This window comes from Trachymyrmex septentrionalis, unplaced genomic scaffold, assembly GCF_001594115.1.
Source record: "Trachymyrmex septentrionalis isolate Tsep2-gDNA-1 unplaced genomic scaffold, Tsep1.0 scaffold78, whole genome shotgun sequence".
NCBI classification, from domain to species: Eukaryota; Metazoa; Arthropoda; class Insecta; order Hymenoptera; family Formicidae; genus Trachymyrmex; species Trachymyrmex septentrionalis.
The window spans coordinates 1093677-1106844 of NW_017305967.1; the positions used below are offsets into that span (position 1 = coordinate 1093677).

The window sequence follows — 13168 nt, forward strand, 5'->3', positions numbered from 1 at the left end:
GAAAGAGACCAAGTTTCTCCCGGGGCGACTCGACGGTAGAACTGGTACTGGATCGTGATGTGTGTGTGTGTGTGTGTGTGTGTGTGTGTGTGTGTGTGTGTGTGTGTGTGTGGATAAGAAATAAAAAAACATATGTTTGTTCCTTTCGTGCACGTGGCAACTATTGAAAATGTCAATATGATCGTGACGCGTCAAAATCACAAGATTAATGGCGCGTTATCACCGTCGATTTCCATGCATCATTCAAGTTTTTATTTATGAGCTTCAAGAAATGGATAAAGATATTTTTATTAACATCTGTTAGATGCATTTTTCATTACTAGAAATGGGAAAAACCTCGGGAAAAACAAAGTACGATAGTAATGGTAAAATAAATGAATTGCACAAGTATACAAGATTTCACAAAGAAAGATAAATAGTAAGGAAATATTATTTTTCACTTATATAATTATTCAAGGGGAATGAAAAATTCTTCTACCGTAGTTGCAATGAAATGAAATGATAATAAAATAAAATAAATAATTTACAAATTATAACGAAAATTTATAATTATATTTCGATCGTGTTGCACAGCCTGCGCAATTAATTTTTCGAAATACGAAAGATACAAAATGCAAATTCCTTCGCAGTTGAAATCTTGGAAAGTCAATTTACATTTACCTCGTTGCTTTACGTTGCAAATTATTTGGTTACAGGATCGGGCGAGGAACGTCTCCGAGAGATTCACATCCACGACCACGTTGACGGTGAACATACGGGACGATGATGATCAAGATCCATCCTTTATTTATCAAGGCTGTATGCTTTTGGATGGCGCCTGCATCAATCCGGAATACTCCGCGTCGGTACGTGAATTGCGTATATTATTAAAAAAAAAAAACTGCGATTCTCCAATTTCAGGCTTGTGTCAACACCAGGGCATTATTTTAACGAACGTTTCTCAGCTGTTTTGTTTAATAGTTAAATAGTATTGAAAAATTCAAGTGTAATCGAATACGTCTGCCTAATCGGCCGTCAATATCTCACTGCTCAAATTCACGTAGTCAATAAATCGGTGCAACCGGTTCTGCAAGAGCGATTCTCTTTTTCTCTTCGTCAGGTTTCGAGCGGAGTACTATCTGGCATACTCAATATCTCGCCTGAGAAAATACAAGCGGTCGACATGGACAGCATAAACGCGCCGATTCACTATTCTTTCCTCAGCGGAAATCCGCCGAATTACCGGGATTTCTTTGAAATCAATCCTAATACCGGAGCGGTGAAACAAATCAAAGCCGTTGATACGACGGTAACCAAGAAGTTCGATATTATTATTAAGGTAAATGTCAACATTATATTTTATGTGGAAAAAAATGTTTAAATAATTTGGTATAACTTGGAATTCATTTTGCATAAATGGAGGATAAAGAATATAAGGAAATTTATAAAGAACGTTTATAGTTATAAATAATGTAAGTACAAAAAATACTAAAAAATATGAATGTAGACACTATGTGGATGTTTATGTAATTCTCGTTGTGTAGAAAAAAATCGAAATGGGTTCAACACCAACCCAGTGAGAATTATATTTAACATCTATTAAATCTGTGTTAAATGTATACCTATATTTTTTAGAGTGCAGTTGCTCTCGATAACTTTCAACACATAATTGACATAATTAATTGACTTTTTTACGCTAAAGAGTTGCATTTGAAAAAATAATACACAATTCTTTGTCATACGCGTAACTTAAACATTTTTTTCTCAAAATTTTAAATATGTATAATAACGGCGTTTTCTTCTTTTCTCAAGGCGGTCGAAGTGTCGGAAACGAAGCGGTCCGCTACCGCAAAATTAGCAATCACCGTCAAGCCGGTCGACAGTAATCCACCCGTTATAACGGCGTCAAACATCGAAGGTTTCGTCGACGAGAATGCTCCGATCGGCACAAAGGTCATCGATGAAAGCGGGAATCCTATTGTGCTCACCGTGTCAGATGCTGATCTGGTGAGTGTAACCACGTAGATTCCATCGATTTCTGTTTAACAAAGCATAACCGAGGATTGCGAATCGACCGCTTTAACCGATTTAATTATCTCTATTATTAGAGATAATTATAAGACCTGTGCTGGTGAAATTGATCACCTGTATATTTAAAGTCTGCATCCGCTTCTTCTTCCTTTTATTAAAAAAATCCGTTTCTACATCCAGGGACCAGACGATCCAAAACCGGCGTATACTTTCGAACTGACTACAAATTTCTTTGCGATCGATTCATCCGGCGTTCTTGTCGTGAACGAGGAGAATTTGGATCGAGATCCTCCGAGTCCTGGCCGCTTTCGATTCCAGGTCGTCGCCCGGGAGAAAACGGGTGTGGCTGCGTCTTCACCTCTATCGTTTGTCGTAACGTTGAACGACGTTAACGACAATGCGCCTCTGCTTCCGATGATGGCACCCATCACTGTTCAAGCGGGAGAGACAAAGAGACAAATAGCAAAGGTAGTTTCTTTACGCTTCTTGACTAACAACTTTGCATGTTTGAGAATGATAATAATAATTGCAAGTAATTCGTACTTTTGTATATTTCATACTCTTTTTAGTACTTATCTAAATTCATCATTAATTGTCATCAGTTTACTGCTTGTTAGTGCTCCGTAATTCTGTTTCGCGCTTAAAAAGGTACGAGACTCTAAGAGAATTTAATCTGATCTCGCTCAGGTGGAAGCCACGGACAACGACGAGGGTGAGAACGCCGAGATAACGTACAGTATTTATCACGTGTCAAACAACGGCTTGCATAAATTCAAGATAGATCCAAAGACCGGAGTTATCGAGTCCGTGAGGAAACTTAACGCTGGCGAACAGTACAGCATCACAGTGCAGGCCACCGACAAAGGTGGCAAGTACTCGCAGACGATCGTCGAGGTGAACGTCATTCCCGGGCCCAACACCAGAAGCCCCGTGTTCCAGCAACCGGTGTACGAGGTGCAAGTCAGCGAGGGAGCCTCCATCAATTCCACAGTCGCGACTATCACTGTGAGTATCCTTGATATAGTGTCCTTCTCGTTGGCGTTTTATTTTAAAGCTTCAACTCTGCTCTGACAGAAGCACTGTACCTGCTCGATGTATACTTCATTGTTCTTTTTTCCCTTTCGTCTTTCTATCGCGTTGATGAAGCATTCGATCTATGCTTCATTCGTCTATTTATATTAGTTTCTTTCGGACTATATAAAAACATGTTTCGTAATTAATTTATTCTGTATCGGAATGCGAATCTCTCTTCTTCGAATTTTATGAAATCGATCCGGACTGTCTTTTTCTTTTTAAAACAATGGATCTTTAAATGGTTATAATAATAATATAGCGTTATCAATAAACGTTACAGGCCACTGATCCAGAAAACGACCCGGTGTCGTACTCGATAGTATCGGGGAATGACTTGCGCCAGTTTGCGATCGGCGACAAATCAGGCGTTATTACCGTTATAAGGAAGTTGGATAGGGAGGACCTGACCCGATATCAGTTGGTAAGTCGATATCGTCAAACACCGTAGCGTAAACTTCCTACACCCTTTACTACAAGCCAATACACTTTTTGCTTTACACCACTTTCTACTGATAGCTTTTATCTAATCTAAGGAAACATCGGTGTGTCTCTTCCTCTGTGTGTGTAAACAAGTAGCGAAATGAAAGTACAAAAACGTAGTTAACTTTGAGTATACATAATCTGTTTACATACTTTAAATAAAAAGGTAGAAATTTATATTTATAATATTTATAGCATATAATTTCTGCTTTAAACATTTAATTTCTTAAAGAAAAAATTTCTCGAATAAAAGAGTTATATATTAAAAATAAAATCCTATTGATTGATGCTCTCCAAGTATTTTTATTGTTGAAAGTCGTCATTACCCACGTTTCGTCAAATTGGAATAAATTCAAAACAGAGTGTAATGCTGTGGTATTATTGGTTTATGTAGTTGATAAAAGCTGAGGATACCGGTGGTCTCTACAGCACCGCGACGGTCAATATTATGGTTACCGATATCAACGACAAGAATCCCGAATTTGTGGGTCTCCCTTATGAATTTACCGTTAAGGAGAACGAAGCACGTAAATTAATTGGCCGCGTGCATGCCGAAGACGCCGACGAAGGTATAAACGCCGAAATCACTTATTTCGTACCTGATGATATTCCGTTTACCGTGGATCCCGAGACTGGCGATGTTCTGACGAAGATAGTGCTGGATTACGAGCAGAACGATGTGAGTGATATTTCCATTATTCTTTCAGCTTTTAATGTAAAACATTAAAATAATATAACATTAAAATATAATATATTATATTATATTATATTACTAATAATATATCATATTATTTTAATGTAAAACTTATGTTTTTAACAACATTAATTAGAAAATCCATTCAAGTATTTTTATACTTTTTATTTTTCAATTTATTGGGAAAATCATTTTGGGATATTTTGACTATTTCAAGCTAGGACGATTATTGGAGAACTTTGAACTGTTAATGAATTTTTCTTTCCGAATGAATTTATGAAAAGCTGCATTAAATAATGGATAAGAGTTTATTACTAAAAACTTTTTAGGATTCTAGGAATGCTCTCCAATTGCGAAAGTTATAAACTGCCGATACAACTTGAGAATGTCTCACAACGAAACAGTTTAGCTTATACTCGGATTACGAGAGTGTCGTCACAGTTAAATTGCAATTGTATTATTATGTGTGCTTGAGACAGAGAAAATGGGCAAACTGCGTATCTGAATTAAATTCTGAATTAAAATCTGCTTGATTTTTATTCATAGAAATGCATTGTGTAAAAAAACCTTATGATAATTTCATGCAATGTGATAACAACTTTTTAATTAATCACATTGTAAAAATTAAAATCGTTTTGAGAACATGATTATGCGTTACATTTTTATTTTATTCTGACATTCTCTTGAATTAAATTATAAAATTTCCACACGACACAATTCTCCAAGAGATGTCCTCAGGACGTCACTCGAAGAACTGTGTCGGTCAAGATCGATAAATCTTTTTTCTAATTTTACATTTGTTGAATGTAATAAAATACGATATTTGCATAAATTGCGTAGGAATACAAATTCGTAGTGACTGCAAGGGATGGAGCCCCCGATTATCGTTTGGCAACTGCGACAGTCACGGTGAAAGTCATAGATGTCGAGGACGAGGTTCCGGTCTTTCACCAAAGCAGTTATGAGGCACGTGTAAAGGAAAACGTGCCAGACCATAATGTAATTCAAGTCACGGTGAGTCGCATGTCACACCGCAGTAATACTATTCATAATAGCGTTTGTTCTCGAATGAAAAATGTGTAAAGCGAGAGAAGTGCGATTAAAAGAGATTAATCCGTCTATTCGCATCGGTTCCTGTAGATTTAATTTAATGAAAATTGAGACTCTCATGCGGCGATGTTGATCGTTTAATGTGAATTCCAATACAAAACGTTCGCGTTAAGATAAAGCGTCTCGACTTGTTCGCGCAACATGCCGAGTGTGAAATTAGTTCCGAAATGGATCATAATAAGGGATGTAATTTCATCGAGGATGAGAGACGAACTCTCGCTCGAGAAGTTTCAAAAGTTCATTGGATAATCGAGACGTATACTCGTTCCGACTCGAGAGATATTCGCGTCGTCGATGATTTCCATCCCCGTCGAGGTGGAAAGGATAGTGCGTCCTAGGACGGCCGTCTTATTCAGATTTTGAGGCTAACACGGTTACTTCTAGGCCGATGATCCGGACACAAAGAAGCAAATTACGTACATGATCAAACAAGGGGATACCGAACTCTTCAGCATAGACCCGAAGACTGGAGTAATAAAAACTATCCGCGGTCTCGATTACGAAAGCCAAAACCAGCACGTGCTTATCATAGGCACTGAGGAGAACACTAGCGATCTACCTGGCTCCACCACCCGCGTTGTTATTAATGTTCAGGTATTTTTTATGAGTGTATGAATCTTTATTTATGGTAGTTGTCAATATCCATCATCGATTTACTATTATCGTTAGTGCATCACGCTATACATGAATGCCTTTTAGAATATCACATTATATAGCCAATTTAAACTGCTATCGATTTTTATTTATCATATTTGAGAAGAAATTATGCAAGCAAGGTTTTATTTTAGTAAAATAAATTGTCGTTTATGATTAATGAGTTAGAAGATCTTATACATATATATATATATAAAATTAAATAAAATAATTAAATACAAATTTAATTTAACCATTTTATTTAACATTTCGTAATTAAAATAAAATATGTACCTGACATACCTGCATTAATGCATAGTTCTTCTGCATTAATGCGTAAGTCTGTAGTTAAAAGTTAAAATGTTCAAACGGGAATTAATTGCCTGTCTCAGTCACGGGAATTAATCCATGGGATCAATTTAACGGAACCGGTTTATGTTGATCACATTAATATCATAATCAACGATCGCCCTACCATTTATCATACTTTGAATATTTTTATTTAATTTAACTGTATTTTCTTACTCGACGGACTAATAACATTTTAAACGCATCATGGCAGGATGTAAACGACATTCCACCGGTATTTACATCGGTACCACGTCCGATTACGCTGGACGACGACGTCCCTATAGGAACGACCGTAATTGATCTCGTTGCTGCAGATTCCGATGGAACCGCTCCGGGAAATCAGGTTGGTGTATTGACTTCTTTTCAATATTTAATTTCTTCTCCGTTGAATAAACAAGGAGATAAGTTTTTGACCGAGCCTGGTATCCGTAGGTTCGATATGATATCATTGGCCGCGGCATCGCCAGCAAGTATTTCGTAATCGATCCCGATACCGGCGTACTCCGAGTACGAGATGACTTGCGCAAGGAGACTGACTCCGAGTATCAGGTATTTGATCCTCCGCACATCGCTCGCGATCTGGCTCATCGTCATATAACGAGGCAAATCGTTTTTCTCAGATCGACGTGCTAGCATACGATATGGGAGACCCACCATTGTCGTCCGAGACCACTGTGACAGTCTACGTACGTCACGTGGCGACGGTTCCGCCGGAGATCGGTTTGGGTTTCGCGGAGAACTCGTATAACGTCGAGGTGCCCGAAGACGCGGGCGACAACACGCTAATAAAGATAATCACTATCATCAACAGTCACGCGTACAACGCCACGCCGCTCAGATGCGAGATTTATAGCGGCAATGAAGAAGGCCTGTTCGAAGCGAACGTTACGAAGGAGCGAAATTGCGCGCTGAGACTGAAGAAAGGAGCGCTGGATTATGAGACGACGGAATCTTACCAGATTAAGATCAAACTGGAATCGCTCTCGGGCCTTTTAAACTCAGGCAGAAATACGACGATGGTGAGAAACGCGACAGAACTTGTCGGTGTTTTTATTCTGTGTGTGTGAAACGAGAATCTTTATAATCCAAATAAAATATTATGTAGCTATTATATTGATACAAACGGACATGCTGAAGATAAAATAATTAACACATGGAACACATAAAAATCAGTTATCTATCCTGCAGATGTAACTTAAGTGTTATCGCTTCAATTACAAATCTTTATGTAACAAAAAATTTCCAATACTTTGCACGAAGAAATTTTAAATACAAAAGATATAAATCCACAACTTTTCTTATCTCGTCTAATCTAGCAGAATTTAATTTTAAAGCATTGAAATTTATACTCCTGTAAGAGAAAAGGGTAATACATAAAAAATCTAATTTATGTAAAACTATAATTTGTGTGAGATAACTGTCGCAGCAAGATTATCAATTCTCATTTTTCTCTAATAAAATTGCAGGTAAAGATCCAGGTGCTGGATGTAAATGATAACAAGCCCGAGTTTATTTTCCCGGAGGCGAGTCAGAAGCTCACGAGAGGACGTTACTTTGCGGCGATTCCGCGCACCGCGCAATTCGCGTCCACCGTCGTACAAGTGAAGGCTATCGATAAAGATAATGGCAAGTACGGCAAGCTGGAGTACAAAATCCTGGAAGGGCGAGGTTCCGATTACTTCACCATCGACGGCTCCACCGGTATAATCAGGACGACGGCGACGTTCGACCACGTGGATGCATCCGAGCTTCCCTTTAAATTCGACGTTCGCGTGCGCGACAATCCTAACTCGATTGACAACTATAATTCCATTATCGCGCCGGTGATCGTCAATCTTATCGGGGAAGAAAACCTGATGATCCTCGTAGTGCAAGATGCGGCGCCGGACGTATTGCAAAAAGAAGCCGATAAAATAGCGAACGTAATTCAACAGAAGAGCGGCCTGCTGATCAGCATTGACAGAGTCGCGATGAGAAAAGTCCTCACGAAGAATGGCACTATCGAGACGTTTCCGCAGGACTCCGATGTATGGTTCTACGCGATCGATCCGGATACCGAAGTTATATTAAATAGAAACAGTACCAAAGTGCAAAGGTAAGTGTCTTGAAATGCGCCCTTTATATAATATTGGAAGTGATTGATTATTTATTTGAATATTGAAAGCACATTGTCCAATATTTCAATAAATAGATAAATATTTCAAGTTGAATTTTTGTAAATGCGCCCTTTATATAATATTGGAAGTGATTGATTATTTATTTGAATATTGAAAGCACATTGTCCAATATTTCAATAAATAGATAAATATTTCTAATTGAATGTTTGTAAGACACAATAATTTAAAATAATACACAAAAATTCCATAAATAGAATCTTGTTAATAAATTTATTTAACATTATTATTTATTCGGATTTTATATTAACGAGAAGATTACGTTTTGCAGTCTGAGTTTCATTATAATATTACTTTAACTCTATCTATTTGTATTAAATACGCTAAAGCCACGAAAGTCTCACATTTATCTGCAGGAACAGTATTACATAATTACCGCAATGCTCACGTTGCAATGTGCTTTTAGATATCTACTTCCGTAAGTGAAATGGAATATTACTAAATTGATTTAAAATATTTCAGAATTAATGGTTACTCAACAAGAAATTGCTTTAAAACTTTCTCTTTAATAATGTTATAATAATGGATCAAATTATATAAATATTTAAATAGAACTCTTTTTAAATATATTATTTTAACACAATTTTTGTAAACTAATTGTTTTCTTGATTACGATTTTAAATTCTTTGTAAATATAGCATATTTAAGTTGCTAGAAATCTCTTGATAAATTTGTTTTTTCTGAACAAAATTTGAGCTTTATTGTAACTGAAGTTAATAAAAAATTAAATTGAATTTCAACGACTATTCCGTATTTGATAATGAAAGGCACGCGAGCATTGAAAGGTCAATTCTTTTGATTAACGTAACATTTGCTTGTGGGCAAATATTAAAAGCGCCGAATATTCGACAGATCTATCATGGATAAATCAGCCATGTCAAATATCACCTTTGACGTGTCTACGTTAGTACGGGCAAATGCCATCGACATTCATGCACCCGTGATGCCACCCGAGCCAGTTCGAACACAAACGGCGGTCGCGTTCAGCGGCGAGGTATTCCCGTACGCGCTAATCATCATCGCGTGCGTGATTTTGATCCTCGGCATTGCCGGTATCATATACATATGCGTCTCCTGGTCCAAGTAAGTACTCTGATTTTAATACTGAAACTTTTCAATACCGCGCGAGTTTAAATAAATCGACAAATACATTTATAAAAAGATAATTAACGAGGAAGCTAAGATGCGACACGCGATATTACGGTTTATTATCGATTTAAATTAAACTTGCACACAGAAAAAACGATGTTATATTAATAGCATTGCTCAGCAGTATTCTAATTGAAAATCTTGCTATTCTTGTTTATTTAATAGATAACGGTATTTATGAAACAAATAATATTTTAATAAAACATGATGTATTTGTTTCATTGAATTAACGATATTATTTTTAATTAAATTACTGCTAATAATACGACATAATTTTTTTCATGTACATAACAAATTCATTACGGATAAAAATAAACCTGCATATAGGTATAATTAAATATAATATCAAGACAAACATTGTTTCAAAAAATTTAAATTTGTTTGTGTTGGCTTGCAAACTTAAGCTAATAGATTTTCATGACATTTTTACACGTTGCTTTAATAAAAATGGTTGCATACAAATGTTGAAATAGAGAACTGTTATTAAACCGTTTTAATTGTAATTGCGATTGCTGAGAGAGTCGTTTCATGAGTGTGCATATTCATCTGACATCAAGTACGAGCCATGCAAATTTATACCGCTCTTCATTACCTCCATTAATTGTGCTTTAATTGTGCTTTCCGCTTTAAATATCTCCGCAAACACTTATTACTTCGACATTGCGATCGCGGTGAAATTAATTCTTCCAGAGTGTTTACTTTCGCGACGAGGAATTTAACGCTCACCGAGAGATTCTCATCGCGAAAATGTTACGTAGGTACAAAGCGTACAAGGAACGTATGCAGCGCATGTACGTGGTGCCACGATACGATCCCGTTTATGTGGAACCCAATTTGAAGGAGTACGAGACGCAAGTGCTTCAGATGAGCGTGCCGGTTGACGACAACGATAGCTGCAACGACTTACAATTGGATTTCAGCAACAAAAATCACGCGTTTAGTCTGGACAATGTCAGCTACATCACCAAAGATCATGGAGACAGTACCGGTAATTTCCAGCAGACGATATAACATCTGCATACTTGATGCAAGCTGCATTTCTCAAAAATATATAGATGAAGAATTATACACAGAATTAAAGTATTCTGCATTTATATCCCATTCCATGTCATTATTCACAATCAACTACAAAGTGAAACAAAATGAAAAACATATTTATCTTCATAATCTATCAACATCACACTGTAGAAAAGAAAATATTAATTTTAACTTAAAGACGTTTAATGGACTTTCTGAGACACACAAAAATGTTATAAAATGTAATAAAATTAACACAAAATTTGTTAATTTCAACATTTTTTTGTACATCTCAGAAGATCCACTGTACGTTTTTAAGTTAAAATTAACATTTTATTTTTAACAGCGTAATTTTCCTTAAACTAAAGTTATTTCATTCAGAGGATTAACGTAATAATTAAATACTGTTCAAACAATACTAGTTTGTAGTCGATATCCGAGATATACTTGTATGTAGTCGATATAACGAGCTTATGTGTTCTGCTTTAAGGCCAACAAAGCCCCGTTAGTTCCGAAGCAGCGACCACGGCACGAGCATCCAGCATTGTCGGCAATCACGGCGATACCAATATTCATTCTCTACGACGGTCCACACTGGGCCGAAAGAATCACAGCGCGAGCAACACAAATACCCTCAACAATCGCGACGCGACACCGGTACTCAATCCCTTGTACAATCACGGCGGTGATCTGCTAAGCCCTAGTCCGTCCAACGACAATGTTACCTTCAGGGAGAGGAAGGATTACTCGCATCTCGGATTCACGTATCTGGGCGAGCAAAGTCCCGTGGAGACCACGACGGAATTGTAAGTCTTGCTCCGAGAGACGACGTGCGAATGTTTGTTACTTTAAAGACTGCCACCGAAAATTATACGCGAAAAAGAAAGATTGAGATGTAATCTCATAAATGATAACTTACAGCATCCTGTGTGTAATTTTTATTTTGATACACGTATCGTATACACGATAAGAATGATGAATAACTGTGATGGACATAACATTTTTTTTTTCACATCAAAGTTCAATCAACGATAAGATTCAAGCGTTAAAAAATGTCAAATCCCACGCGTAAAAATCCTATCGACGAATATTGTCTCGCATTCACGATATACGTAAAATCAACATTCACCTATCCTTCGCAACGAGCGGATGTAACTCTTTGTGCATTTAATTTCGAGAAATGCATGAAACGATGACGACGAGAAGAATTCTTGACGCTACGTAGCATTTTTCTCCTGACGCGTTAAGCAACATTAAAGAGCCATACGAAGAGCATATGAAAGCTTATAAATAGTTGAATGACTTTGTATCTATATGCTCTTCCTTTCATATGTCATCTTCTGAATGTGTACCTGCTGTGCTGATTCAGCGCGCGCAATGCAGCCGCGGAGTTCCCGGTGGGACACATATTCTGAACGAGTTATTCCGTATGTGATATCCATAAAAGAGCAATGTTATAGCGTTTCAGATACGCGCGCGGCGGAACGAGGCCGTGAAAATATCGCACGCGTAAAAGGCGACTGTGAAAGAGAGCGCGGATATCCTTTAGAGCCAGCCGATATTCCGCGCGATTTATTTTCAATCCAAGCATCGCGTTTTCGCGTTTAAGCCGATAGAGCTTTTGCTAACAAATTGCAAGATTGCGAATAATCGCAGCGCCTCGAATTAATTATCGCAAGCCATTACGCGACTGTACACACACACACAGATATGAAATAGTTGCTGTGCAATAACTCGATTAATTTCAGAAAATTAATGTTTTTCATATTTCACTTGTGTGTGGACTCTCATCCGTGATGCGTAAATGTACATTTTAATCATAGAACGAGAGAGAGAAAGAGAGAGAGAGAGAGAGAGAGAGAGAAAATACCACTGCGATTCAAGTTGTAGACTTAAGTTTCGAGGACGAAGCTATACTTGTTATATTGTACGAACGGCGTGTACTTGTGAATGCATGTCTCTGCGCGAGTCCCGTCGGCTCGTGCGACCTTGTAAATGATCGATCTCGATCACGTTGTGTACTATATAATACCTTTTTTTATTTATACGACCGCATGTTTGCTCATGTTATTCTATTGTAATCACAATTAACCGAGGCGACGATGGTGGTGTATACTGTTTGTACGTGATCGCAAGGATACCGATGAAGCTTCTGGCAGTTGTTGCGCGTTTCCACTCCGACTTGTTCGCCTCTCGTTCACACGACCGCACCAGCGGTAATTAACGACTGCCACGCGGAGAACGCGTCATCGACACCCGTGACGATGTAAATGGTGGAGAGTGTACTTAATTAGGCACGCGTAATTGTCCATTTCCTCTTGCAGTTTTCGACCACGCTGTTTGACTTAATGGACTGAAAGGTCGACAGATCCGCGGGAAGATGTTGTGAGTGAGGCGACGTTGAGAGGAATTGCGTATATAAATTTATGATACGACTTGATTGAATGTATATCTCTAGTCGTATACAGCAGGCGTC

General features: G+C 37.7%; 1 protein-coding gene across 4 annotated transcripts in view; it reads left to right on the top strand.

Moving 5' to 3' along the window:
- Positions 1-13160, top strand: part of LOC108754238 (protocadherin-15) — a 136654-nt gene extending 123494 nt beyond the window's left edge. For 2 of the 4 annotated variants that reach the window (XM_018496418.1, XM_018496417.1), the window contains exons 3-18: positions 696-845; positions 1100-1318; positions 1792-1986; positions 2191-2478; positions 2698-3015; positions 3365-3505; positions 3959-4243; positions 5099-5272; positions 5753-5962; positions 6564-6695; positions 6785-6901; positions 6973-7371; positions 7819-8447; positions 9379-9609; positions 10434-10663; positions 11183-11502. In XM_018496418.1, the coding sequence (XP_018351920.1) occupies positions 696-845; positions 1100-1318; positions 1792-1986; positions 2191-2478; positions 2698-3015; positions 3365-3505; positions 3959-4243; positions 5099-5272; positions 5753-5962; positions 6564-6695; positions 6785-6901; positions 6973-7371; positions 7819-8447; positions 9379-9609; positions 10434-10663; positions 11183-11502 (4038 nt within the window). Of the gene's footprint in view, positions 1-695; positions 846-1099; positions 1319-1791; positions 1987-2190; positions 2479-2697; positions 3016-3364; positions 3506-3958; positions 4244-5098; positions 5273-5752; positions 5963-6563; positions 6696-6784; positions 6902-6972; positions 7372-7818; positions 8448-9378; positions 9610-10433; positions 10686-11178 lie in introns of all 4 variants that reach the window. The other 2 variants (XM_018496415.1, XM_018496416.1) reach the window with 2 other exon arrangements.
- Positions 13161-13168: the final 8 nt, after the last annotated feature.